The sequence below is a fragment of the Aspergillus ruber genome (genome assembly GCF_000600275.1).
Source record: "Aspergillus ruber CBS 135680 unplaced genomic scaffold scaffold00041, whole genome shotgun sequence".
Taxonomy (NCBI): Eukaryota; Fungi; Ascomycota; class Eurotiomycetes; order Eurotiales; family Aspergillaceae; genus Aspergillus; species Aspergillus ruber.
Genome location: NW_024467337.1, coordinates 146,420 through 174,377, shown reverse-complemented (window position 1 = coordinate 174,377; position 27,958 = coordinate 146,420). Strand labels below are relative to the sequence as shown.

Here is a 27,958-nt window from a genome sequence, read left to right as displayed (position 1 = left end):
TCATCTATTAGTGATAGGTAATATCGTTCTTCACCTATGCCTTCATTGTATGGACCCCAAAAGTCCATATATACTCGTTGAAGCGGTCTCTTTGCTCTAGGAACTGGAACATGGCTCTGATTTTTCACTTGTTTTGCTTTGATGCACACTTCGCAATTACTTTCAAGCAGTTTATCCTGTTTGCCAATTTTCAATTGGTCCAAGTTCAAGGCTTCAACACAGACGTTGAAACGTCTCTTTCCGGGGTGTCCAAGTCGTTGATGAATGAGTTGCTGACGTTGGTCGATCTCATTTTCAGTTTCAGCTCTAGCGGCTCGTCCACTAAGCAGTTGAATTACTGACTGCACATCTGGCTTTGTGATGAACTCAGCGCACTTTCTTGCTTGCTCTGGCTTCACATACAGAGCGTTTGCGTGCGTAACTCTATCCAGATAGGTTGATCGTCCAATTCGTCGTCCTTTGGCAACTACTTTGCCATCCTTCAGTATTGTATAACCCCATTTCGTTCCTCTTGACTCGAATCCAACAACATGGAGCGCTTCTAATGACAATAGATTCTCTGCCAAGCCTGGTACATATATGGTGTTACTCAATCGGACCATTGACCCATTTGGCAGGGTGAATTTCACTGTTCCTCTTCCCTCAATGGGTATTTGAATTCCATCTGCAACAGTCAGAGTTCCGCGGCTCCTCTGGTCCAACTTCTCAAAGACATCTTTGTTGCCGGTTGACATGCTTGTGGCTCCGCTGTCAAAACACCATACTGATGGGTTGCTGCTGCTTGCGTGGTTTGCCTTATCACTTGTAAATCGACCCACTTCCGATTTCTCTATCGCGTACGAGCTAAATTCATCCAGCTCTTCTTGATTGGCATCATTATTGTTATTTCGCTCTCCGACAAATCGGCCCTTTTGCTTTGTCAATTTTCCTTGTCGACCTTCTTGTCGACCTTTGGATTTTTGATGATCCTCATCGTCATCACTCTCATGCTTGTTCTGACATTCCCTCGCGAAATGCCCTGCCTTCCCGCAGACATAGCATTTTGATCCACTTTTCTTCCTTCTCTTGCCATCTTTGTGAACCCTTGATCCTTTCTCACCTGCAGATCCTCCTTTCATCTGCATGAGATCCTCGACCCGGCTCAGGACATATTCCTTATCTAAAGTGGCGTTTGAACTCATCACTGTATCCCTCAAGGTAGTATACTGACTGCCCAATCCTCGCAGATACCAGATCACAATCAACTCCCTGATATTCACCATCTCGCTATTGTTCATGTCGATGAATTCCTCTCCCAGTTGATTGATTTCACGGAATGCTTCCTTCTCGTTCATTCTCGTATTATCCCAAGTCCAACTGGACATCTTCATCAACTTCATAGCCTTTCTGGTGTTTGATGACTTCAAGAACATCTCCTTTAGGCGATCCCATTTTAACCCGGCAGTCTCTTGATCTTTTATCTCCAGAATGGTTGCTGGTGAAAGGCCTTGCTGGACAATCATATTCGCCTTCAGATTAATCTTAAACCAGTCCATATCCTCCTTCAAGATCTTATTGAACTCTGCCCTTCCTACCTCATGGTAGTACTCAATCGCCTCCCAGGCAAACTGGGTCTTCAACTGGTCCTCCATCATATGAAACCAGTATCTAGCGTTCTCCTCATTCAGCCTATCAATCGGAAATTGGTATATCTTGATTCCATTCTCTTTTGTTGGCTTCCTACCATTCCTCCCTTGCCCTGCCCTAGGCCTCTGCGCCGTTGATTGCGGCATGGGGTTCTCCGCGATATCTGATTCTTCTGTCATTGTAGCGTTCTCACGACTCAATAAACTTCGCCGAGCGGATTACTGGCCGATAATCTCGTGGGAAGATAATCGAGGGTGAGGCTCGCAGTTGGGATCAATCGATCGGTCTATAGACGATGTTAAGCGACTATAGAGCCCCCGGGGTACCAAAGCGTTTGTTAAGACGTCAGTATGGTAGGCCCGGGCTCATAACCAATGAAACGGATAAACCAATAAGGCGGTTAACTCCGAGTCGGGGAAGTCGGGGAGTCGATTATCCGGACTGCACGAGGCTATATATGAAGAAGAAACTTAGATTATACGGAGGGTGACAATGATATCTATAGACACCGTAGATGGTAGAATGAGTGCTTGGCTATCTAAACGAGTGTGTGTGTCCGTATATGAGGGATCTGTCGGCCTTGGTAATCGGACAAACTATTGATCCACCTCGACTTTCATCAATCAGCATCCGCGGTCAGCTGATCCCGTCACGTGGTTTAATACCCGATTTCTTGTTCGGGATGGCATGAAGCTCAACAGATTTCCAGCTATACAAACAGAACAAAGTATGCACTATCCCAATGCCGGACCAGTCATTGTACAACTCTGCGCTGTATCAGTATATACTCATACTGCTGTAGTGCTTTACCTAGCCATATGGGTTATCCGTAGTGTCTCCGAATCTACTTGTACTTTGTGCATACAAGCATTCTACATAACCAATGCAAATATATTCGAGACTCGGCTATTCTCTCCAATGCATAAAAAAGTAGGCATTATTAATTGTCTTAAATTTCATGCTCTGTACGGAGTATCACCAATATCAACTTGACAGCTGGGCGGTGTCGGCTTTCCCCGAGAACCACAACCACCACCACTACCGCTTTCTCTCCTGTTGTCCTCAACTTCCTCCTCTCCACGTTCCATCGGCTCTCCCAATTGCCCTCCCGGCTTAGCTGTTCTTCCCTCTCACACCTCTCTCTTCTCTTCTTCTTCTTCTTCTTCTTCTTCTTCTTCTTCTTCTTCTTCCTCCTCTTCTTCTATCCTCCTCTCTTCTCTTCTATTTATCCCGTTCTTATATTTCCCTCGAACTCGGGTTTCTTCTGTTCATTTTCCCACTCGTGTGTTTACTTGTGAGCATTAGTAGAGCGTTCGACATTGTCTTATTCGTCGTTCTATTATTTCTATAATCCATTCCCCACGTTTCGTCGCGGTAAAGAAACACTCCGAAGCAATTCAGTGAGTTGGTCGATTTTCCGTGAAACAGTTGGGTATGTCCAGATCACCCAACACCTCCGCTGAACTGTCCGGTACTAATCCATTTCGTAGACTATACAGGAATTTTGGGTCTTCCATCTGATCCAATTGCGTCTCCCCGAAATCGATCCGTTTGATTGCTCCTGGTATTCCCCTCGTCATGGCTGCTGAAGCTTCCAACGTCAATGGGAACAAGTCCCTGGCCGCTATGCTGGAGGAAAAGCATGAGAAGGACGCCGCACACAAGGCAACTGTTGAAGCAGTTCCGGATGAGGATGACATCCAACACCCTCCTCCATCGTCGTTGGTGAACGAGAGCAAGCCAGACGCTCCGGCAGCCGCTCCGACACCTGCCCAAGCTGCCCCGGCTCCGACCCCCAAGCCTGCTTCCAGGAATGGCCCCGCTCTTGACGTACAATCGGAGGAATTGTTCCCTGCCTTGGGAAGTGGTCCCAAGCCAACGACTCCGGCTGCGGCCACCTGGGGTGCTAAACCATCGGCTGCTGCCGCGGTTGCCAACGGTTCCAAGGCCCGTAAGTCTTTCTCTACTATGCAATGCAAACATGATTTGAACGCTGACCGAACGGATCTCAATAGATGGTGGGTTTGGTCCTTCTGATGTGCCCAGGATCATGAGTCTTCCTGGAAAGCACATGGAGCAGCTCCGGCTTGCGCCTTCTCAGATGCTTCCTCGGGGTCAACTCAAGAAGCCTCTCCGCGATATCCTCCGTGATATTTCCAAGCGTTCCAAGGCCAATGTCGACATGCGGGGTGGACCCGGAGGGTCGATCATTTTTGAGGGTAAGGGCTCCGTAGATGCTGTCAGACAAGCCCTGAAGGATGTTGCGCAGCAAGTTGGATCCAAGGTACGTTCTCTATTATATATTATTGGGTAATTCTATAATTAACCAACGCTGTTTCAAGCAATCCGTCCGTGTCCCAATCCCAACTTCTGCTCGTCCGCATATCATTGGTCGGCAAGGCGCCGTGGTTCAGGACATTCAACAGCGCACCGGTGCGCGTGTCCAAGTTCCCCGAGTCGACGATCCTGCCGCTGGAGGCGAAGACGATGATAGCGACACCATTGACGTGTTGATCGAAGGAGATGCCGTCGCCGCGGAGATGGCTCGTCGGGAAATCGAGGCAATTGTGAAGGAACGGGCCTCCAACATTAGCTTGCGAGTCAAGTCGATCCCGCCAGAGTTCTTCCCTTTCATCGCAGGTGCTCACAACTCTAACCTTCGAGGAATTGAAGAGCGTACCAGTGCTCAGGTTCATGTGCCTCGCTACGACACCTGGCAAAACCAGCCTCCACCCCAGGAGGCGGTTCCGGGCCAGGTGCAATTCGTGGCAGTCCCCGACAAGGCTATTCATATCTCCGGAGAGCGCACGGCGGCCCAGGAGGCTCGTGCTGAGATTGAACGACTGGCCAGTGAGTTGCAACGCCAGTTGACCCTTCGCGAGCTGGCGATCAACCGTGGTCAGCATCAGTTCATTTTGGGTGACAGAGATGACGCCCTGCACGAGTTCCTTGCCGAGACAGGCTGTGCGATTGTGTTGCCTCCACCTTCCGATGAGAGTGAATTTCTCACCGTTACGGGCCCATTAGACTGCATCGAGGCAGGTATCAATCGGGCCATGGATCAGGCGACGAGCATGCAGATGGCAAGCATTGACTTGTCCCGTCAGCACGCCGGCGCTCCTGCCGGACCTCACGCGCACGCTCGTGCTCTCACCCGGTACTTGAGACAGCGTCAGATCATCAATGAGCTTGAAAGAATGCACGACGCCCGCATCGCTCTTCCTCCTACGTCCGACGGCCCCGTGACATGGGAGGTGTACTCGCGTGACGGAAAGAACACCATTCGTGCCCGTTCCGACATCATGAACCTCGTTCAAGCCCACCCACCCTCAAGGATCCGTCACGTCTCTGTCGACCCTTACTTCCACCCCTACCTCAGCTCCCGGAGCGTATCCAAACTGCAAGATGACTACGGAGTGCGTCTGATGGTTCCTGACGATGTCGACAGCCCCGAGGTTGTGCTCGTCTACGAGGGTCCGTCCGCCAACACTGCCAACTTCGAGATTCCCCGTCAGCGGCCCGCCCCTGCTGAGCTTACAGCCTTCGAGAAGGCCCTCCAAGAAGCGCATGACTACTTGATGGGCACTCTGGGCGACCAGAGCAACGTGGTGGCCAAGTCGGCCAGCGTGCCTGCCAAGTACCAGGAGAAGGTCCGAAAGTTCATTGCACGTGAACAGCAAGCTAAGGGTGAGGACTCCATTCCTATTCGCGCCTTAGTTGGCGACAGAACTGGAGCTTCGTGCGACGTTTCGCTACGTGGTCCTTCTGGCTCTGTAGACGAGTTGATCTCCAAGCTGCAAGCCTTCGTGGTTGAGCAGGAGAAGGATGACCTGGAGCGAGGATACACCACCTCGTTTGACTTCCCGCAGAAGTACGCCAACTTCCTCATTGGCAAGCGCGGCGAGAACATCAACAAGCTGCGTGACGAGTTTGATGTCGACATCAAGGTGGACAGTGGCAAGGTTGAGGTCAAGGGCCCCAAGGCTAAGGCCGATGCTGCTAAAATCCGGATCATCAACCTCGGCAAGAAGCTGGAGGATGAGACCACGCATGTCCTGAAGATTCCCGCCCAGTATCACCGTGAGTTGATTGGGCAGAAAGGTAGCCAGGTCAACCGCCTCCAGGACCGCTACGCTGTTCGCGTTCAGTTCCCCCGGGCGACGATCTCCGATGACCAGTCGCAGGCCGAGACATCCAGTGAAGTCGGTGTTTCTCGCGCCGCTCGCTCTGACGAGGTGGTCGTGAAGGGTCCGAGCAAGGGGGCTGATTCCGCCCGCGACGAGATTCTCAGTCTCTTGCAGTGGGTGGTGGACCACTCGTACTCGACGTCGGTATCTGTGGCTCAAAGTCAGGTTCCGTCGCTCATTGGTGCGCGCGGGCGTGAGATGGACCGTCTCCGTGCGGACACTGGAGCGCAGATTGATGTTCCTGGAGCAAATGATGCACCAGATGCTTCTGGGCGCGTGCAGATTAAGGTCAAGGGTACCAAGCAGCAGGTTGATGAAGCAAAGAAATTCCTGCAGCAGCGTGCATCGGAGTTTGACTCTACAATTACCAAGACCATTGACGTGGACAAGAAGTACCACAAGGCTCTGATTGGTGGTGGTGGTAAGTTTTGATTCTTTGTTCCAGTTGAATTTTTAGTCTACAGTAAGCTAACGATCAATTCTTTGTTATGTGCAGGTGCAAACATCCGCAAAATTGTTGCTGATGCCGGTGGCCCTGCTGATGGCAGCGCGGCTCGATTGGTCAAGTTCCCGCGCCCTGATAGTACCGAGTCTACGATCCGACTGGAAGGCAACAGCAATGTCGTTGAGAACATCATTGCCACGATCGAGGCCTTTGTCAAGGAGCGGGAGGACCAGGTGACAGCCAATGTTGAGGTTCCGCCTGCGCAACACCGTATGCTCATCGGTCGGGGCGGTGATACCCGCCGTGGAATCGAATCGCAATTCAATGTGACTCTAGATATTCCCAAGCAGGGTTCGGGTCGTTCCGACGTCAAACTCAAGGGTGCCAGTGATGCTGTCGAGGCCGCCAAGGAGCACATCCTGGGCATGCTCAAGGACCAGCAGGGCGAGACAGTGGAAGTCCCGCGACACCTGCACCACGCCGTTTCTGACAACGGCGCGTTCTTCCGTCGTCTTCGGAACGACTACCAGGTGACAGTGGACCACGCGGGCCAGCAAATTCCGCCCCGACCGGTCTCGGAAGAGTCCCGAGCCGTCGGCAACGGAGCGACCTCGCTCCCGCTCATCACAGACGACCCAAGCGAATCCCTCGACGCTCACTCCTGGAAGGTCATCGACAACGCCGTCGAGGCTGACCCCTCGCAGCCCGCCACCTTTCCCTGGGTTCTGCTGGGCAGCGGCGACAACGTAACCCGCGCCAAGACAGCACTGGAGAAGGCCATCTCCAGCGCCTCGCAGCAGTCCTCAACAGGTTACCTGATCCTGCCCGACCCCAAGACCTACCGCTTCGTTGTCGGCCAGGGCGGTAGCCAGATCAACACGATCCGCAAGAAGACCAACTGCCGGATCAACGTGCCCAAGGACCAGGCCAAGGGCGAAGCGATCGAAGTCAAGGGAAGCAAGGACGCCGTCGAACAAGCTAAGGAGTTGATTCTGGAAGCCGTTGCGGCTGGATTGGCTGGTCGTTAATCTTATCGATCAGTGTAGTTTGATTATTGGCATTTCTTTTGCGCGGTTGAAAAAGTCTATATACGACATATTTATTCATGTGATTTAGCTATCTTTTTCTTTTCTTTGATTCCATTCTTGTACCTTTTTTGCTTTAGATAGATTTGTTTATTGGCATAAAAGAGTGGTTTCTGCAGTCATATTACTTACTTTCACTGGTTTTGTTGATAATTTGACCGTCTGTCTTACAGTAGCACTACTGGTAACATTGGGATCTCGGCCGCATCGTGCGACATTGCCGAATCATGCCATCGCATTGCTTATCCGGTTGGGAAAGGGGAACATGAATGTTGTTTTTTCACATGCTCTATTTCTATTTCTTTTCACCGAAGCATCGCCGTGACTAAGAAATCAAAGAAAAAAAGGACAGCATGTCTTGTCTTGTCTGCATTTGGATATCACCCAGCAACCAGCTAGTTAAAAAGAAAAGTAGTGGTAAAAAATCGTCAAATAAAACCATAAAGAAAAATCGCATGCGCAGGCGAGACACGACACGACACGACACTCCCATGCTAAATTAAAACCGGAACCCCCAAGATCAATATGAACGGGAAAATAAAAATGCTTTTTTTTCTCTTTTTTTTTCAAAGATAAAAATCACTGCTGGTTTTCAGCAGCAGCGGCATTCTGCAGATACTGATAGGTACCGTAGGCAATCGCACCACCGAGCAAGAGGAACGCGTACAGACCGACGCCGAGACCAGAGCCCGAGCTGGCGCTGGACGAGGACGAGGAAGAGCTGCCGTGGGTGCTGGGGGCTGGGTCGCCGGGCTGTCATCACCACCGTTAGTATTTTGAGATGCGTTTGAAAGAAAGAGGTCAGGGGAGCGTACCATTCTCTTCAACTTCCCGACGTACATGCCTTCGAGCAATTCGCGGGCTTCGTCGCTGTGGCCGACATCCTCGAAGGCTTCTGTTGAGTCTTGACCGCCGACGTCGAGGAGGACCTCCTCACCACCACTGTTGCCGTCAGTATCCTCCTTGTTATTGTGTATTATAGGGCGCAATCGGGTTGCTGGGTGGGGGCTTACGGGTGCTCGTCAACAAACGAAGAGCAATCGTAGACCTTGTCGTGGACGACGAGGTAGAGGTCCTTCTTGGAGGTGTGCTCGGAGACCTCGGCGAAGGTGAGTTCTTTGTCGGCCATTGTGGTGTTTGTGTCGTGTAGCAGATGTTGGACTGTGGTGATGACAGGTGGTGTTAGTGATCGTTGGGGAGAATGTTTATTTGGCCAGATCGCAATCAGGGGTATATAGTAACTCACGGGTACAACTGAGGAGGGGTTCAAGAACTGAGATATACAGAAAATAGATAGATCAGATATAAAGACAGAGTAATATAGAGAGTGTGAGAATAGAAAGAGAGTAATAAAAGGGAACGAAGAAAAGAAAAGAAGACTGCCGATCCAGACCGTGAGATATTGCCGGCGGTCTATCCGCTGATTCTGCCCGGTGCCAATCAAACCGGGCCTATTAGAAGGTGTCCCCAGGACTCCAGAATACCATATCTATATCTGGCATGTCTATCCGCGTGCAAGTATCCGTGCAATAATACCGTCTTTAGTCCCGCACCCTTAACCTCGGCCATCCTCCCGGTTCCTGTGCTCGGGATTAGTCTATCATTCACCATCGACCCCGCGCGGAATTATATACTCTCTTGGTACTCTTCAGTACATTTGACTATGTTCAGTTACCGATAACATATGCACATTCGTCACTCGTCAATGCTCATAATACATCCGAAATCAAAAATAATCCAACGCCTCTACCAAATCCATCATGGTCATAAAATATAACAAAAAAGAAAAGTCTACTTCGCAGGAACTCGCTCGTAAAACACAATATACGCCTGCTCGTTCTGCAACCGTTCTTTATGCCGCAGTTCGCGCGGTTGAAAGTCCGTCACCCGATCGTCGTCAAACTTCCGCCAGCAATGACGCTGCGCATCCCGCACGAGCGAGATGTAGTGTCCGCTGCTCATCGACGGCCCGATGTGGCGTAGGACCCCGTATGCGTCATATGTAAACGGGGGCACGGTCGCTCCCATCGGGGTCGGGGTCGGAGTGGGCTGGGCTGGTTCTGGGGAAGAGGATGAAGATGGGGGAGAAGGCGAGGATATCACGAACGGGTCCATTCTCAACCCATACAGCGGGAAGTCTATTGGTGTGTGGATCTTGCGTGCGCTTTGTGTCTTTGAAGCGGAGAAGCGCTTGAAATGGACCACGAGGATCTGGGGTGCTCGCGTGATGATTATCTTTTTTGTTGCGACTCGTTCGCATTTGCAGTACGGACACTTCCAGACCTCATCGCCGCTTAGCATTTCCTCCTGTGTGTAGCTGCGTAGACAGCTGTAGATGTCCCCTGTGCCTGACGCGGGAATTTCTACGCTGATGCTGTAGAATGCTTCGTATGTTGTTGACGTGCGCTGGCACGTCGTGCATCGTAGTCGACTCGCGTGCTGCCCCGCAAATGAGGACGAGATGAACGACTCCTCCCGGTGGCAGTACCGATCCCACTCGATCCGCGACACCTTCGGGACCGGCATGCGCTCCCGCTGCATCTCCTCGGCAAACGTCAACGGCCGCAGCGGCGTGCGCTGCCAGTTGATGTTCAGATCCTCATGCAAGCAATCTACCAGGAAATCAAAGAACTCCTTAGCATCCTGCTGGCGGTCGATCGCCCACTCCTGGTTCAACCGCCCGCAGAAGTTCCGGAACGAGGTCGGCACGATCACTTGCACATCGCCCCTCCACAGCGACCGGATCAGATTCGCAAACAACCCCGGCATCACCCCCTGTGACCCTTTCCAGTTCTTCTGTACATAAATTCGGAATCGGTTATCGTTGAAAAACTTGCTCAGCATCATCGTCGCGCTGAGGCACTGCAATGTCGAGTTCATGTAGCACGTGACGCCAAAGTTCGACAACCCTGTTCGTGGCAACTTGGGTCGGTTCAGACCTGATGGGTACAGTGCTGTCCTATTCGCCGAGTTTTGTCGTTCTAGCGGCGGCTGGATCTGTCGTCCTTCTGACACCCCACTGTATTTCGGCCGGGGCACGGCGGGTGGAGGTCGCGATGGCGCTTGCGGAACTTGAGCCGCATAGGTGGGCATAGGAGGTGGTACCAGTGGTCGAGTATGGGGCGCAGTCATCGATTCCTGGATCGCATGTGGCTCCGGGAACCGGCGCAGGAAATCTTCGTATGTATGCACGAATGGCGACGGCGGCGAACTTGCAAGTTTCGTTTCGATGCCATCTACTTCCTCCGGCTCTTCGGTTAGAGGCTCTTCCTCCTCTTGCACCGTATCAATTTCCTCGTTCTTCGATTTCTCCATCCACGCAGTGAGCTCTTCGGGGTTGAGAGGTTTGTACTCGCGTAATCGCCTCTTTCGCACTTCTAGACTGGAATTCGCGCTCACCACGGTTGGCACTCTTCCCAGAGGTCGCCCCGGCTTGCGAACCGGCCGCTTTGTTTGGATCGATCCCATTATGATTGCTGTCGACGATGTGGCTAGCGACTGCTGTCCAAGCAAATCAACCCACGCATCCAAACCTCCCAGTAATAGTGCTGGAGGTCGCCCATCCTTCAGTGGTTTATAGGCGTTGAACTCGTAGAGTGTGTCATGAAGCGCCCGCAGATGAGGCGCTGAAGTCCCAACTGGCGATCCTGCGAGGTAACTGACCGAGTCTGTCGATTGATCATAGTAAACAACCATGTCGAACTCATTCCTTCTTTCGAACAAAGGCTGCTCATGTTCCGGCGACACCACAAGCCGCTCCTCCAGCTCTTCAGCTGACACATTGGGTTTCAATGCGACGGGCTCAATGCAAATCACTGATTTGGCGTAGATATGCCCATTGTCGTACTGGTCCCGCGGGCGAACATCTATCAGTAGAATGCTGTATTCTCGTAAATAGTCAAGTAGCTCTTGTGCCTCAATCGCTGGTCGATGTGGCAAATCAGTTGTGCTGCTCTTCGCCGGATGTATACCGTTGGGAGTCTGAGACCGATATGGATCATATAAGCTGTTCCGGCTAGGACTAGCACTAGGGGAATTAACCAGGTGTGAGTATCTTGAGTTGTTGGCACGCGAGATTTCTGTCGAAGTACGCGGAGGGTTCGAGGGTGGTTGCGACGGTACGGTCCATATCGGACTATATGCTGGGTCCGGCGCGCGGGGCAGAGACGTGTCTAGAGGAATCTTTGGCGGTAGCGTGGGTACGCTGGGGGAGGATCCCATACTCCGAGGGCCAAGGGGACGGCGCGGAGGAACAGGGGGAGGGTATGGAGCGGTCGTTTGGGAAAGATTAGATGATGGTCGTGGGGGATGATCATCAACATATCCTGAGGCCGCCGGCATAGCCAGCGCTCCATTCTGTCCAACAGCCATTGAGTTCTGGTTATTTGTCGCAGATGGCATCGCTTTTAATCTGGCAAACCTCTGCGCTAGCATATCCTCCGCAGGCGCGGAAAACCGGTTGTTGTTCAACTTGGCTTGCATAGCTGACCGTTGGTATTCTGACGGGCTCGGCATCCGGATTGAACTGCTGCTTGAATCCTCCGGTCGACCTCTTGAGCTACCACTAAGGGCCGGGGAGTTTGTCGCAGATTCTCTCGAGGGCTGGACGTTGCTCGCGAGATTATCCTGGATTATCTGTTTCTTGATTTCGTCCATTGTTCCTTGTTTTGTCCGTACTGCCTATGTTCTCCAGTCAGCCAAGGCCACACTAAGAGTGGTAATTTATCTCAACTTGAGGCCTACCATCATCAAATCCGCAAACTGCTTGTACCATCCAGGTGTTTGATTGACCGTAACTTTGTAGTCGGGGTGATGAGGTATAATGTTGACAGTGATCTCGGAGGCACGGAGGTAATGTATGTAGGCTTGATCTGGCTTGTCCTTATCGGCAAGGCTTCTCGCATTTTCGATTGCTTCGTATGCCCGTTTCATCAATATACTCAACTACAAATCAAGTTAGCACCTCCCAAGCATTCCCCGCACCAAGTACATCATAACCCAAACAAAGAACTTACCGGAGTAATATCATTTACATCCAGCGATGCCGCCTCGTCTTGGAGATCCTTGATGTTTGGAAACCGAGGCGGTCCACCCCCAGCCGGTGGAGAGTTGTTGCTGCCATTCCCATAGAACTGACCCTGTTGCCCTCCGCTCGAGTACATACCACTCACAAGCGATTGAGGGCGGTTATTGCTCGCCCACGGCGCGAAATCTGGCGGCGAAGGTAAAGTCGCTGCATCGGAGGACATGTTCCCAGTATTATGAGACCATTCAACGCATTGTTCGACTTTCCTTTGGGCTTAAACGAGAGTATCGAGCAGGCGGCGATATTCCAAGGTCGGGTCGGAGGACGGCACAGCGATTGACGGAGGGCGAGAGTACGTAGGAGATTGCGAACAGCAACCACACAGATGCGCAAGAAACGACAAGAAGTATTCGTAATCGTTCCAAGACAAGCAACGTAATGCAGGAAATCACAGGTAAGAATCAAAAAGCAACAGAACGGAATAATAAGGACGAGTTGCTGTTCAGTCCACCTTCGGGACGTGGCTGTGGTCCGGGGTAAGTCATGTGACTATACACTCACCGCCAAAGCACCGCCACATTTAGGCGGTGAACGTGGTGGCTTATGTAATGCGTACGCCTCGTTGATCTGCCTGGAGCTGTGCATCAACTCATCGCAGTCGCTCTCGTGTTTGGCTCCAAACATCGACTGCTTTTTCTCCTGTTGACTCTTTATATTGTTGTATTCTGTTTTGTTTTTGGTCTCTGATTTATCTGGTTTCTGCAGATATTCTCTCGCTTTGACTCTCCTCCTGGCTGGTCTCTGCCCAACGTCATAGCGATCATCCCCTCCGTTATCAGAGCATCTTTCGTTTCAATTACAACCATATCTGAATCCTCGTCACCGTCATCATGGCGAGTTGGTTCTCGTCGACTTCGCCGCTTGATGAGCGGATCGAGAGGGCTACGTCGTCTTCTTTGTATGTTGTCTACATGTGTTTATCGGGTTCCGCAATTGGATTCCCCCCATATCAGGGCGGGTCCTAACATAACCTCTTTTTCAGGGAAGATATCGCCCTCAATCTAGAAATCTCCGACCTCATCCGGTCGAAAGGTGTACAGCCAAAAGAGGCGATGAGAGCGTTGAAACGACGGTTAGAAAGTCGGAATCCGAACATACAACTAGCGACTTTGAAGGTCGGCTCTTTTCTCTCTATAACAGCTATACTTGGCATGCTAATCGGGGGTTATCTTGCTTTAGCTGACAGACACGTGCGTGAAGAATGGGGGCACACATTTTCTTGCCGAAATCGCATCGCGCGAGTTTATGGATAACCTTGTATCGCTTCTCAAGGCGGAAGGCGCCCCGCTCAACAGCGACGTAAGAGAGAAGATGCTGGCGCTTATCCAGGATTGGGCGATGGCAGCACAAGGGCGTATGGACTTGGCGTATGTTGGGCATACTCATCGGAAGCTGGAGGACGAGGGGTTCCCATTTCCTCCTAAGTCTCAAATCAGTGGCAGCATGCTGGAAAGCAGCGCGGTAGGTTTTTTTTTTTTTTTTTTCCCTGTTTCAGGCTCTGATTGGAAACCACTTTCCACTAACATTGACTTTTCTTTATAGCCTCCAGAATGGATTGATTCGGACGTCTGTATGCGCTGTCGAACACCGTTTAGTTTCATGAATCGCAAGCACCACTGCCGAAATTGCGGCAACGTATTCGACGCTCAGTGCTCGAGTAAATCCCTTCCTCTGCCCCATCTGGGTATACTACAACCGGTGCGCGTCGATGATGGGTGTTATGCGAGATTGACATCGAAACCGTTCCTGCAACCTAACCTTTCGGACCGATCCTCCTTCAAGAACAATTCTATTACCAAGTCTAACACGATGGAACCTCGAACAGCCAAGGCGGAAGGTGGCTTTGATGATGACTTGCGTCGGGCGTTGGAAATGAGCCTGGAGGAGGCTCAGAACAAGGGCTCCGCGGGCTATGTCCCACAGGCCAAACTTGCCGAGGCCCAACCTCCAGCTGCCCAACCAAATATTGAGGAGGAAGAGGATGCGGATCTGAAGGCTGCTATTGAGGCTTCTCTGCGGGATATGGAGGAACACAAACAACAGCACGCTGCGGCTTTGAAGAATCGCACTACGGAGCCTCCTGCGCAAGACACACCGAGTGCGGCAACACCTTTGCCTAAGAACCCATACGAACTCAGCCCAGTGGAGGCGGAGAATATCCATCTTTTTGCTACTCTGGTCGACCGATTGCAACATCAACCACCCGGGACCATTCTCAGAGAACCCCAGATTCAAGAATTGTATGATAGTATCGGATCTCTTCGACCGAAGCTTGCAAGGAGTTATGGTGAGACAATGAGCAAGCATGGTAAGTTCTTTTTCTATTTTGATGCAGTATATTAGATTTTTGACACAGCGTGCTTAGATACTCTCCTTGATCTTCATGGCAAATTGTCGACGGTGGTTCGCTATTACGACCGTATGTTGGAGGAGCGCCTGTCGAATGCATACTCGCAGCACTCAATAGGGTATGGGGCTGTTCCTCCAAGACAATACCCTGGCGCATACCCTTCCATGCCTCCCCCTCCTTCTAGTGCCGATGGAAAGGGTGGGTTGGAGAACTTCTACTATGGACAGCCCATTTCCGAAGCGCCACCGCCTTCTGCTACACCGTATGCGCAACAGCCTCAGTTCGAGAGAAGTGTTCCTGGTGGTACTGGTCATACCAGGAGCCCTAGTGTCTACCCGCAGCCCCCTCAGTCGGTTTCCTGGAATGAAACCGCATATCCTCCTGTTGCTTCTCCGCCACCCTCCAATCCGATGCAGTCACCATACTCAGGCCAAGCAGCTCCAGCGCAGTATTATACAGCACCAACGCTGCCAAGGCAAGACTACACTTCCCGACCACCAGGGGAGCCGGACATGCCGTATCAGCCGTCGCCTATGGTGCAGCATCAGGATCCTCAATACTCCCAATACCCCCCAGCACCATCCGGGTATCCGTCGGCACCAGTACCTAGCGCAACGGAGCAGCCATTGTCTGCGGACCAGCAGTCATCTGGATACCCCTACCAGCAGTATGCAGAGGCTCCTCCGATGCCAATGAATAGGCAACCGGCTTCTCAACAGCCACCACAACAAGCACAGCAATCCTACTATTACCCACCCCCGCCGCAACATGAGCCACAACAGCAGGCACATGTGCCGTCTGCATATCCACTCCAATCACAGGGTGGCACGTATCCTACTGGGGCGGACGTTTCGCCGGTTTCTGCACCAAGCACGCACTATGCACCACCTACAGCGCCTCGACCGCCTGTGGAGGAAAGCTTGATCGAGTTGTAGTGCTAATTTGTTTTTTTTTTTTTTTTTTTTTTTTTTTTTTGTCTTCTATATTTTGCTTGAGCCACGGCGTTACCCTCCTTATATAGTATGATACCAGAATAAGAGACTTGGTTGTTACAGGTAGTGAGTGTGTATACAAGCGGTAATTGGCATGGATAAAGTATCCAGTAATTTGTATGGAAAAGATCACCAATTCACTTTCGGCATTTTGTGGCGTCCTTAACGCGTAATAAATAACCCGCCGGTTGCGGTCGAGCCAAAGTGAAGGTGAGAGAGCTTCCTCAGACCTCCTCCTGGTCCAGGCTTTCTTTCTCTTTTTCCTCCACTGTCCTCATTCTCGATTTCTCTCGTCTTTTTTCCTCTTCTTCATCATCATCCTCATCAATCTTCATTCTCATCATTCACAAGTAATTATACTGTTTCACTGTATTACTGTCTTCACGTGGCATCGTTCTCTCGGTCCTTTTCTCCTCCAATTATCCTGCGTTGCGCTCCAACTCTCGACCATAGACAAGACAGTTCCAGAAGCATAATCATCATCGCTTCGTTCGTTTGTGTGGTCTGGTTATGGTTGCTTATTTGCTCTGTACAGCTTCCCCAGAAAAGAGTCACTACTGCTACGGCACTGTCCTTGCTACGGCCACTACCGCTCTGCTAGATCTCCTCCCCCGGTGCTTCTCCTCAGACCTCGGTCTCCATATTTCGCGCCGGTGATCCCTGGCCCACTCGCCGTTCGTTGAGCCGTCGCGCATTCCTCGGAGTTTTTTGCCTTGCCCAGAGAGATAGACAAGGCTCACCCACGCACCTAGTTGGCAGTCCGGCCGACCACTCTCGAGACGGCGTGTTTTTCTTTGATTATTCGCCGTCATGCCGAATTCTAATACCAATTCTTCCCCTGTCAAGCGGCCGAGCCTGGGGCGCCGTGCAGTTTCCTCTCACGCCGTTGTCACGCGCTCGGCCTCAACTACCGGAGATTCGTCCGACCCAAAATCCCACATCGTACACCGGCATCATCATCCTCGCCCGCACCTAGTCGGCCACCGTCACAACCACCACAGTCGCAACCCCTCCTACGGAAAGAACGTCAACAAATTACAGCGACTCACTTCCGGGGCTGAACCCGCTCGTCATCATCAGCGCAAAAAGTCTGCGCCCGCGACACCCGCTACGAGCCCCCCGCGCGGTGGTCCCCACGTGCGCTGGGAGGAGGGTGGGTTCGAAGATCCGAATCCGGCAGCGTCGATGAAGAAAAATAATTCGAGTCCCGCGTTGCGACGATATACGTCTACAGGTACATTTCCCAACAAGAAATCAATCGTTAGCACCGACCGTCCCCGCTCGAGTTCTGGGAAGAAGAAAACGGTGGGTTTCGAGATCGGAGATTCGGAAAACGACGACGGTGAATGGGAGGATACTACGCAGTCGCCCGAAAGCACTAGGCGCAGTTCCGTTGCACAGTCCAAGGAAAGCGTGGAGAACGCTGCAGCGCTAGTGGATCCTTTGATATTTGTCAAGCGCCCTTATCCTCAAATACCGCGAGCGACCAGTCTCCCGGAACCGACCAGTCAAAGTTTCGCTCGGGAAGGTCAGTCAACGGACGAGGAAGAAGGGCAAGAATCACAGCACGAGGAGAAAGAGAGGCAGGGACTTCAGGAACAGCAAGGGTTGCAACGAGAGAACAAACAGCAAGAAGCCGGCCAAGTACCTGAACCCAGTGCGATCGCATCTCGTCTTATCAGTCCGGCACTTTCGGCCAAAGCTCCCCCCGCCATGTCTTCCATATCTGCCATGGCCAAACCGGCGGCTATCGATACTGCCATTTCACGTACTGCTTCGCTGAACAACCTGAAAGCTGGTCAAGACGCCTCCCGGCGCACGTTGCCTTCACCAAATCCCGCCTTAGCAAGTACCCCCGGAAACCACACACAGGCAACTTCATCGTCGATCGAAGGAGGCGTTTCCAGGTTCATCGTGAACAATGGGGCTTCCAGGGCAGATTCCGATCCCAATACCCCGTCCTCGTTTCTACCACAATACCACCTGCAAACCCCGCCATCGCCTGGCACTACGATTAAGCCTCGTTCATCACCACCCTCGAGACCCCCTGGCGCAGAGCCACCATCTCGAACACAGCAAAAGCTCTGGCTACAGCGAACGGCTGCGCTGAACACATCCCCTCCTGATGGTCATGATACGGTGCCCCCATCGGTGATGGATGGGACTTTCATGGCTTCAGCGCACGGTCGACCAGGCACTGGAGCGTACGATGCGGGAAGAGCACTTGTCAACGGCTCAGCCAGATCAGGCGGTCCGGGACACGACAACGAAGCCAAGCAAACCCGCAAGGCATTCGAGAAGACCGCTCTAGAACTCACAGTCGTCCGACGATTCCAATCACCAACCGCAGATAGTTTCAGTCGGCTAAGGTCCGTCATCCAGGAGACCAGAGGTCCCGAACGAAGCAACACATCACTCGGCCAGCCAGTCAAATCAGCTCCTGCATTAACACTCCTCAGCGACGGGCAGCAGTCGTGTCGGGGATCCGGACAAGCTTCGAGTCCGGAAACGAGACAGCCTGTGGGTAGGAGGATGAGGCCATCTGTCTCGGAGACGGATGATTCGTCTGCCAACGACTCTGGTGATCGGCCGAAATCTCAACACCCATCTCAACGGATTCTTTCTACTTCAGACGATACGGCAACCGGAAATCCTTCGACTGACGACGACGCAGAACCCAACCAATACAACGACATTGAGATGATGATCCGTCGCATGTGGGATAGTCGCATTGTGGCTTCTTCTGCCTAGCCTCCTTACTTTCGGTATTTTTTTGTTATCTTAGTGCAATTGCAAAGCAAGCAACCTCACGGCGTTTCGGTTTCGCATTAACATCATGATCAGATTGATTGGCTCGGAGGAACGCATTCAGCTTATGGTTATTTACGGCAAAACGCATCGATTGCTTCAACAGGAAACACTCTTGTCTATTTCGTTTTATCGCCTTGTTTTTCTCGGTTGGCTTTTTCGTTTTTTTTTTTTTTTTTTTTTTTTTTTTTTTTTTCGTTGCATGGGACATGATTACTGTTACTTAATGTTTGTATCTAGTTTATGGCAGTATAGGGCTTGGCTTGTCTTGTTTCTTTTCATACATGCAGCTCATACATGTATACTCTGTTCTGTACAAAACAGAGTTTTGTGTGGTGCTCTGCTGTAAATATGTGGCTTAACTTAATGAGAGTGGATACTGGCAGATGATATGTATAGTAGAGCACCTCAGCGTAGAGGGTGCTGGGCCCAGACACAGAACCGTGGGCAGTTAGCCAGGCTAGACAGTGGGTGCAAAGCAATCTTTTTCTGTAAAGATTCTTGGGGACTTCAAATTCTTCATACCCAGTGGTTGCTGGATTCTTGACCTCTGGGTTACATGACTAGGAAATGTGCATTAGACCTCAGGCTCAATGTTCCACATAAAGTATATACTTCCCTACTCTCTGGGCTAGAATGTGTTAATTGATATCTCTCCTTCAATAGCATATCAGTTACTATCTATTATGAGGCTGTTGACCTCGATGAATTAATACCTAAAGGTGCAGATATTGATCGCGGAGGCACTGCAACTATTTGCTCAGTCACTTTACTTTACAAGTTACCAATACTGACTTGATTTCGCAGAGAAGGATGTGCAAAAGTTGATCCCATGGACATTCAATCATGCTGATATTGCAGAAGGAAATCGCATGGACGACTGGTCAGAAGGGGACCGTGATTTCAGCGGGTTGTTTAATGATCTTTTTACCTATCGCATCGACCTGAACGCCCAGAAAAAGGGATAGAGGACGCGAGTCTGGTGATGCAGTGCTCAGAGGTTCTTGAAAGCAGTAGATGTGGTCAATTTGCCCAAGGTTGGAAAAGTGTCTAAGAGGGTATGGTATAATCATCACCAAACACTGATCACACTTGGATGGCAGAGACCAGAAGGAGACAGATCATCGCCGAGCATTGTTCGATCAGGTTCTGAGGACATCAGGCGAATATTATAATATCAATTTTGTCCTTGCCGCTGGCCGCATAGCTGGCCAATTCCCACGCTTCAAGCCCCCAGAATCCCTTTGCTTACACTATGGTTGCCATGGATCGAGTTAGAAAAGTTCTGCGAAAGATACGAAATGCATATCTTGGATAGAACTGACTTCTAGATTGAATATGGACACTTGACTTCTATCGGAATCGGACGCATTCCCTCTGATGTTCATTCCGGTAGACCCGTCGTTGGCAACAGCGTGCTTGTCCCCTGCCACCTGAAACTCAAGCCGAGTTGTGGCAGCGAATCTGTTAGGTTTGTAAGAAAGTACTCCATACATATGATTATTTACGTTTTGCTCAGCGTCTCAGGAACGGATTGTCATTCTGGCCGGTGGGCAAACGCCTGCCATTCCCCATCACGGACAGGATATCCTTAATTAATTCTTTCAGGGCCCCGGCGCTCACACCCTTATCTTTACCCTCTGCACTCGATGTAGACATTTCAGTGATATTAGAGTCGATGCTGATACGCCTATGTTATGTTCGATTGATTGAATCCTCCGATGTGTTCGCGGTGTAACGATTGGAGAGATACTCGAAGAATATTCGAAAAGGATTATCCAAGAACTTCTCATCGTCGAATACCTTCAGATCATCTATGCTAGCTCTGCGGATTTCGCGGCGGAGAGACAAAAGCGTGAACCCTAATAAACAAACATACGTCCAGTTTACACAATGATTTGGATGACTTTACCTTCATCTGTGTCGTCCGAGAAGTATTACTCTGGAACAATGTGGTTGCTACCAACATTAAGAAGGGGCACAATACGCACAGAGTGTACCTCTTTGGTTTCCCAGTTCGAGCCTGATGGCCCATAGGTGGTAGGACCCTGTTGGATGCCGGCCGGCTGTTTCCAAGTTACCCGCGGCTTTGGGTACTCATGGGCCAAAGCATGCTTCAGCTTTGTCTCCGATGGAACAAATGGCACTAAAAATGCCATTATGGAAAGCAATTGCAGAATGCAACCGATACGCCGATCTGGTGGATTGGAAGTAGAGGTATATGATTTGTGTAAGCAGGGGCTGTTCAAGTTCGACACATTGGCTTCAGACAGCAATTAGATGGAATTGCATGACATGCTGAAAGGGAAGATTGGCCACAATAGTACACAACTCTACTCTGGAGTTGTCATATGATATACTCCGTACACAAAGCTCTAGCGCTCTCCAAATACTCACTAGTTACGCATCCGGGTTTGCACTTGCCATCCTAAGGTCTACAAACGATCAGTTTACAGTTTCTAGTGGCCAAACTAGATCATTCTGGATGATTTCTTGTATCAGAGTGTCTATATTTTTGGATGTCCCTTTACCATAAGGGTACTGCTCTTGTTGTTTGTTACATAGAAAGAAAACCTCCATTGCAGCTAAATCCATCTCCGCACTTACCATGAGGGAACACCTTGTATGAACGTAAATCCATCCGACAGAATTATTCTATTCGAATGTATTGTTAGGGTATGACCCGTTATGTCGATCCATATACAAAAATATTCGGCAGCGTATGTATGGACTGATCACTGCGAGACACTAGCGGTATGAACAGCGGCTCGTCGTTCATCAAGGTAGCCATCACCCCTTATATATATAAAGTTGGTCGAACTTCTAGTGATTTATTTGAGAAGAAAAGGGAATGTATAGTGTATAGTATATAAGACTACAGAAACTCGTGATATATACATCGATGGCTTAATGGAACTCAGAATAAAGAGTCGTAATCATACCCTAGCCCGTTCTCTACCACCTCTCCCACGGGCTCCTCCTCTACCACCGCGATTCCCACCGTGGCCGCGTGGTTGGCTTGGAGGAGGATGACTGCTCTGCTGTTGCTTTTGCTGTTGCTTTTTATCTCGGTTGTTGTTATCAGAACGATGTTGGTTCAGTTGTTGCGTCAAGGCGGAAGCATCTGATGCAGGTCGAGGACCACTGCTACCAGCACCACCATCTTTACCTCTCCCACCGCCACCGCCTCGTCTCTTGTTATTGCTGTTGTTATTGTTGCGAAATAACCCCTTACCACGACTTCCCCGCATAGCTTTCCCTTCCTGGGCCGCAGACAAAGACGCCGGTTGTTCCGAATCGGGCAGCCCCTGCACACGTCTACTCTCCTGATCCCACCATTCCTGAAACTCCTGTTCCGCCTGGATATCCTGCAGATTGTGCTTTGCCGTTGCAGCTTCGTGAATCTCGTCTTTTTCTGTCTGCTGTTGCATGAGGATGGCGGCAAGCGATAGGGAGTTTGCCGAGGGCGTGTGGAAGCTTGTTTGGTAGGGTTCTGGGCGAGGGATGTGGCGAACAGATTGGATGGCTGGTGGTTGTGGTTGTGTGTTGTTGCCTGGGGATGGAGCGAAGGGGACAGGTGCCGTGGATGGTCCAGAGGCTGTGGAGGATTTCAATGGCGATGGTGAAGGTACGTTGGCCGAAACGCTGCGGCTTTGTGTCTGTACAGGTGCTGTGGGTTTCGAGGGAGGTGTACCCGCAACCGTTTGACGAAGAGTCATGGCAGGTCGTTGAGGGGTCTTCATTGATTGAGACCCTTCTCCGTTCATCCCTGGTGGCGGATCAGGGTTGTTGGTGGGAGCCAGTGGCAGTTTCCAAGGATTCTGCGATGCCTCTTTGGCTTTCTGCTCCGCAGCAAGTCTTTCCTGCATTTGCTGCTGCTGAAGCTTCTTCCGTTCCTTTTGAGATAGCTTCGGAGTGGCGTTGCTGCTACTCTCTCGCCGAGATTCCTTGGACATGCCTAGGCTGAGATTGGACACCCGGGTTCCTGATGTCTCGGCCATGATGTCTTTCAGGTCTTTCTTACCAGCTGCCATTGGTGATCTCCAAGGAGCCTGGGCGCCCATATCTGGTGTAAAAGACAGCCCGTTCTTCCTCTGCAACGCTCCAGCTCGGGTCTCTAATGACGACTCCGCGAGAAGCGTGTCTTGAGGTGATGCCATCTGGCCATCCAAGAAGCTCCGGTCACCGAATGATTCCTCTTCGATAAGACTAGACCCGAGCAAAGGTGACTCAGTCACGTCAACCTGCCTAGATCCTCGAATCGGTGTCTTCCCTTTCATGGAATCACCTGGCGATAACATAGCTTCTTCGTCCATCTCGAACATCAAGTCATTGGTAGAGTGCTTGGACTTCAGAACCGGACTTCCCGCTACGTTTGAGATCTCTTTCAATGGTCCTGTCTTAGTCTTCGCCTTTGATGTGGATGGCGGCCCTGGCTTTTCATTACCCGTTTGTCGAGTCTCAACCCGGTCCATACGGGATTGAAGCTTCATCGAATCGATCCTTCGTTGCTTGTCACGCTCGACTAAACCGACGAGCTCCGGATATTTCTCAAAGACATAATCGTCAGTATTACGACCCCGAGATATAGGGAAGCAGGCCATTTGATTGTCATGGCATATCGAATCAAGTTCACTAAGTAATTCTTCGTCAAGGTCCTTTAGAAGTCTGTACAATATCGTCAGATATTATCGAATACAATACGTAAGAATAGCACTTACCCATTCGATAGCAAGTCCTCTAGGTTCAAGCAGATGTACTCCAGTGCAGCATCCTTGAACTCCTTGACGTAGCAAGGTGCGATGACATTAAGAAGATAGCAGACGTTGCGATTGTGCACTTTAACCACGTCAGCGCACCATTTCCATTAACATAACCCAGGCGAATGTACTCACCAAACCTGCCAAGCATCTTCTGACACACCTGGGCCAGCCTATCGATCATCAACTCGTTTGCCGTGAATGCTACCTCAAACACTAGATCAATGAAGTCCTCAAGACTCTCCGATCGAACCTCGTCGAAAAGCTGCTCTTCCGTGTCCGCATATATGTGCCGGAGTACAAAATCAAAGACATATCGATCAATGTGCTTGAGGTCGACATGGACCGCATCGTTAGGATCGGTACGACGCGACGACAGCCACTTGCCACCGGAACGGCCATGGAAAAGGGCTTTGAAAAACGGACACCGCTGACAAACGACCTGGCTATGGACTCCTCGAGACCCACCGTTCAATTCGACGACCACATCTGTATTCTCAAAGAATGAGGAATCATTTATTGCCCAGGCCATATCCGTTTTCAAAGCTTTGGTGGGCTCGATCATCAGCCTGGCTGCTCGTTCCAGGGTAGGTAGTTCCAGATAGGTGCCAATCCGCATAACTTCTGTACGGACTTGACGATATCTCGAGGTATGTTCGGGCGAGACTCTGGTTAGCTGCCAGACATCAAGCGTGTTGTCCGTGTACAGGAAGAATGCAAGATTCAGAATGGCCAAGAAATCAACGTCGTGAAACCGTATTTGACTTCTTCCGTCGGGTCCGTATTCGATGTCAAGGACATCAGGTATAGAGAAATAATACTTTTGTCGAAATTCATGAAAGGCCTTCCGTAGAACTGAGCTGCGTCCAGCTAACATGATTTCATGGACAGGAATCCGCGCCTCTGACTGTGAGCTTTTAAGCCAAACCGTTCCATTAGGTGCATCAAATCGCCCAGATAGGAAACGGGTTTCAATATCTGGGTTTGACAGAACTGTCTTTTTGATGGACATGACGGGACCAAATCTAGATTCCAAAGAGTCAATCTCTGTGATTTGTGCAGTATCGACCGTTGTCATTAGAGAATCAAACGGCGACAGCGGCAGAAGATCGTTCCACAAGGTGCTCTGGTCGATTTCGATCTGCTCCCGAGTCACATTGCAATCTCGTTGGGCGACTGCATATGCTCCAAAGGCGTTACTGCGCACCCCGACGACCCGCGAGAGTCCGGGAATACGAACAAACTTGTAGTCCTTCAATGCCCCTTTAGACTTGTGACGCTTTTCCTTTCGCCATGCAGAGCCGGAACTTGTGCAGATAATGATCGAGCCATCCTGCCCGACATCAACATCCGTAACAGCCATGTAGGATCTTTTCACAGACCATTCCCGAGTAGGAGAAGAAAGTGAATGTTTTATCTTTGACGGGTTTGTCGTCGATGTTAGAGCTGGGGGATTCTCCGATTTGTTGACTTGGACGGTGAAGACATCACCAGAACTGGACAGAGCACAGATAGCGCTTCCGCCAGACGTGATCTTCACGATATGATTGACCGAAGTATCATATCGAGTGGCCATGAAGCTGTCTCTGATAAATCTCGAACTGATTTCCAGAGGGAAGATGATCTTCGAGTAACCATACTGCGAAAACACCCAGACTTCATGGTTTTGGAGAAGCACGGCTGTAGCATGGTCGATGGCAGTGATCATTTGGATTCCGGCACTGAAAAGTGATGCTCCCACACGTCTGGGTGTTGTCTGAACCTCCAGCGAGCGCGCATCCGAATCGACGAGACCAAGCTGGCCCTCATTCTTACCAAATGTGTACAGTCCAGAGTTACTGAAAACGACCGAGTGAATCGCTGACGCTGCAGCACCGTATATAATTTCCTTCTTAAATGGGTTGTATATCTGCCGCGGGGTCGTTTGAATCGGGACATCGTCACGGTTTTGTGCCCTAGGGAGATTGTACCCCAGTTGGCCAAATTTGTTGCTTCCCCAACTAAATATCTCACCTTGCTCTGTGATTGCCAGGGAATGATCCTGGCCCAAAGCAATGGAAATGACTTTCTTCTTTGCAAGACCACCTGTTTCAATGCAAGCGAAGCTGAACCTGGTAGACTCATCGCCAGTTCCCAAGCGGCTGCCTGGACCAAACCCACACATGAAAAGGTTTGATTCAGGATCATCTGTGAGAATTGCCGTATGAAGCTTCGACATGACCACATTTTGGAATTTCACCAGTTTGTTCTTGATCAGCACTGGTAGATCTGTTGACGGGTCAGATACATAATGTCCATTATCTGACCGTTGCTCCTGATATTCCCGAAAGAACCGCTGTAAAAGATGGTCTGGTCGTTCGAGCGTGACTCGTTCTGGGAACTGTCGGTCATCCTGGTCACCAAGACCAAGGTTCAAGTTTTTGTTGCTACCAAGCGTGAAGATCTCGTCAGCACCCAAATTCAGACGAGGTTTCAAGGTAGTTCTTCCTGCATAAATGTCATCGCTATCCTGGTCATCATGTGATGGCGCACTGGACGCAGCATCGCTACCCTGAAGGTCCGCCGCAATTGTAGGATCTAATACTGTCGCAGGAGAAACAAATTGTTTGATGTCGCGAGACATGATGGTGGCCCCGTAGACATCGAAAGGACTATATCCCTCTCGATCTTTGATCTTAATCAAGCCTCCATTTTGGTGGCCGGCACTGCCCAATTTACTGAAGTCGGTGGCATCCCACAAATCCCGGGCCAACAATGTTTGAGCAATCATAGCATTCCCTGCATACAACGCTCGATGCAGAGCGGTCCATCCACTCTCCTCATCCTGCGCGTATATATCCACCAACGGTATCTCCAACAAAGCGCTCGCAAAATCGACTGCTGTGGGCTTGGACGACGAGGAGATTAGGTGAAGGAGGGTCCTGCCATGTAGGTCTCGTGCGTTCAAATCCGTTCGTGATAAGGTCGTACCGGGACGCGGGCCACCACCTCGATCAGCACTCGGTGAGCCTGGCGAAGTGCCACTCAACTTTTTGCTTTTTCCAGAAGGACCAGTGGACGAAGCGATCATCGCACTAGGACTTCCGACTTTGAAGGTTGGTGTTCCTCCACCTCCCGGAGCCCGTTGGCCGCCAGAGGTATAACCAGCGTTGGCCAGAACCCGCCGGAAGCTCTCGACATCATCTCGCAAAAAGTATTCCCAGAGTTTGCTGCTCATGTGCCCCGAGTTATCGTAATGCAGAACCTCTTATCAGCCCAAGACCAGAACGTCGTCTTTCAACGGCGCACTGGATAATAGGTTGGCGGGCGATAAGAGCGTTCCAGCCGAAAGAGAGACAAGTAACCCGTACAGGGAGGTGAACAAATAGGCTGTATGCAGTAGCGATCTCTTCAGCGATTCGAAGCGAAGGTGTAATAGACGCTGCGGGTTGTAAATATCTAAGACGACGCGATAAAAGGAATTGTGCGCGAGAGCGTGCCGAGGCGAGTTTGTGCGGAGGGTGGCGCTGACAAAATATGGTTATCGGGAACAAAAAACGAGGGGGACGCGATCGCGAATTCAAAGTCGAGGAAGGGGCTTCAACACGGATAATGGGACGTATGGATACAAGCGAGTGGAATATAGATATGAGGGGCAACGAAGGAGTTGATATTCGGAAGATCAAGGAAGGAGGGGAGTCACTCGAGATGATCGCGATGGTCAGGACACTGGCCAATCAGAAGCCACACTTCCCTCCATGCCCCCGAACAAGAAGACACTGTAGGCCAAATGAGGACCCCGAGATTCCGTTCATGCTGGGGAACGGTTCACTGTATTCCAAACTCCCAGAATCCGATAGTGCGGGTGGGTTGTGCTGATGGTGTCAATGGCCCCGGATTACCTCGGTATACTTGTACATGGTTATGGACAAATGGGCAGCTATTGATAGATTAGGTGAACAAGTAAGACCGTAGATCAACGGATAATCTATTATGGAGTTCATTGAGTTGGTTTTGTATAGCCGGCTGCCTATGCACCTGTGCACTCTAATGCCGATCCGACTATAGTCATCCTGAATATTCCGTACGGAGTCCTATCCAAGGATCTAGGATAGTTATGACAGTATCCCGTCGTCAATGACTTGGCAGTGAAAACTAAGCATCTGCTGGACAGGTGTTCAGGATACAAGTAGACAACTGTGCTGACCAGAAACCCGGCAGCGTCTCGCAGCAGCTGACCTTCTCACCAAAATCAGTCTTGGTTTCACGAGAGCAAAAGATGCTATTAAGAGAGGACAGTCATCTAATCATAATGTCAACCGATGAACATGATCATACTTTGCATTACTCCATAGAGTGATCGGAGATTAACTCTGTTCGTTCCAGTTATAGATAGAAATTAAATATTTATTCGTTTTCTCGAAGGATCTCGCAGTTGGGTTGGCAAACCAGCTTACCATAACACATGTCGATGATGCATCTTTCCAGCATATCGTGTCTGTATTCCGTCCTCCATCTGCGTAGAAAGGAATAGAGAACAAAAACAAAGGATCATTCTATAGCTCTCTGGAATATAGAAGATGTCTCAGATTGCGCCCGCATAGACTGATTACCCGGATGGGGGAACCAGGTCCATCCCG

General features: G+C 50.5%; 7 protein-coding genes across 7 annotated transcripts; 4 read left to right on the top strand and 3 right to left on the bottom strand.

The window, feature by feature from the left end:
* Positions 1–2,703: 2,703 nt before the first annotated feature.
* On the top strand, positions 2,704–3,133 carry EURHEDRAFT_488176 (uncharacterized protein; the record flags this gene model as incomplete). The annotated part of the gene is made up of 1 exon (XM_040785593.1): positions 2,704–3,133. A coding segment is annotated over one exon (228 nt), but the record flags the coding sequence as incomplete, so codon positions are not given.
* A 71-nt stretch (positions 3,134–3,204) lies between these two features.
* On the top strand, positions 3,205–7,286 carry EURHEDRAFT_466102 (putative RNA binding effector protein Scp160; the record flags this gene model as incomplete). Its single annotated transcript, XM_040785069.1, has 4 exons — positions 3,205–3,577; positions 3,642–3,910; positions 3,969–6,234; positions 6,310–7,286. 4 exons carry the CDS (start codon positions 3,205–3,207, stop codon positions 7,284–7,286), a joined length of 3,885 nt encoding a protein of 1,294 aa, XP_040634639.1.
* A 636-nt stretch (positions 7,287–7,922) lies between these two features.
* On the bottom strand, positions 7,923–8,472 carry EURHEDRAFT_466035 (cytochrome b5-like heme/steroid binding domain-containing protein; the record flags this gene model as incomplete). Its single annotated transcript, XM_040785063.1, has 3 exons — positions 7,923–8,096; positions 8,159–8,285; positions 8,357–8,472. The coding sequence occupies 3 exons, from the start codon at positions 8,470–8,472 to the stop codon at positions 7,923–7,925; spliced, it is 417 nt and encodes a 138-aa protein (XP_040634638.1).
* A 662-nt stretch (positions 8,473–9,134) lies between these two features.
* On the bottom strand, positions 9,135–12,592 carry EURHEDRAFT_465997 (putative ubiquitin C-terminal hydrolase; the record flags this gene model as incomplete). Its single annotated transcript, XM_040785057.1, has 3 exons — positions 9,135–12,023; positions 12,087–12,287; positions 12,359–12,592. 3 exons carry the CDS (start codon positions 12,590–12,592, stop codon positions 9,135–9,137), a joined length of 3,324 nt encoding a protein of 1,107 aa, XP_040634637.1.
* A 428-nt stretch (positions 12,593–13,020) lies between these two features.
* Positions 13,021–15,745, top strand: vps27 (ESCRT-0 subunit protein VPS27). The gene is made up of 5 exons (XM_040783099.1): positions 13,021–13,327; positions 13,412–13,544; positions 13,609–13,890; positions 13,972–14,737; positions 14,795–15,745. Exons 1-5 carry the CDS (start codon positions 13,260–13,262, stop codon positions 15,712–15,714), a joined length of 2,169 nt encoding a protein of 722 aa, XP_040634636.1. The 5' UTR covers positions 13,021–13,259; the 3' UTR covers positions 15,715–15,745.
* An 836-nt stretch (positions 15,746–16,581) lies between these two features.
* EURHEDRAFT_466100 (uncharacterized protein) lies at positions 16,582–18,522 on the top strand (the record flags this gene model as incomplete). Its single annotated transcript, XM_040785068.1, has 1 exon — positions 16,582–18,522. One exon carries the CDS (start codon positions 16,582–16,584, stop codon positions 18,520–18,522), a length of 1,941 nt encoding a protein of 646 aa, XP_040634635.1.
* A 2,993-nt stretch (positions 18,523–21,515) lies between these two features.
* On the bottom strand, positions 21,516–26,556 carry EURHEDRAFT_466024 (BTB domain and ankyrin repeat protein; the record flags this gene model as incomplete). Its single annotated transcript, XM_040785059.1, has 3 exons — positions 21,516–23,247; positions 23,301–23,418; positions 23,475–26,556. 3 exons carry the CDS (start codon positions 26,554–26,556, stop codon positions 21,516–21,518), a joined length of 4,932 nt encoding a protein of 1,643 aa, XP_040634634.1.
* Between the last annotated feature and the right edge of the window lie 1,402 nt (positions 26,557–27,958).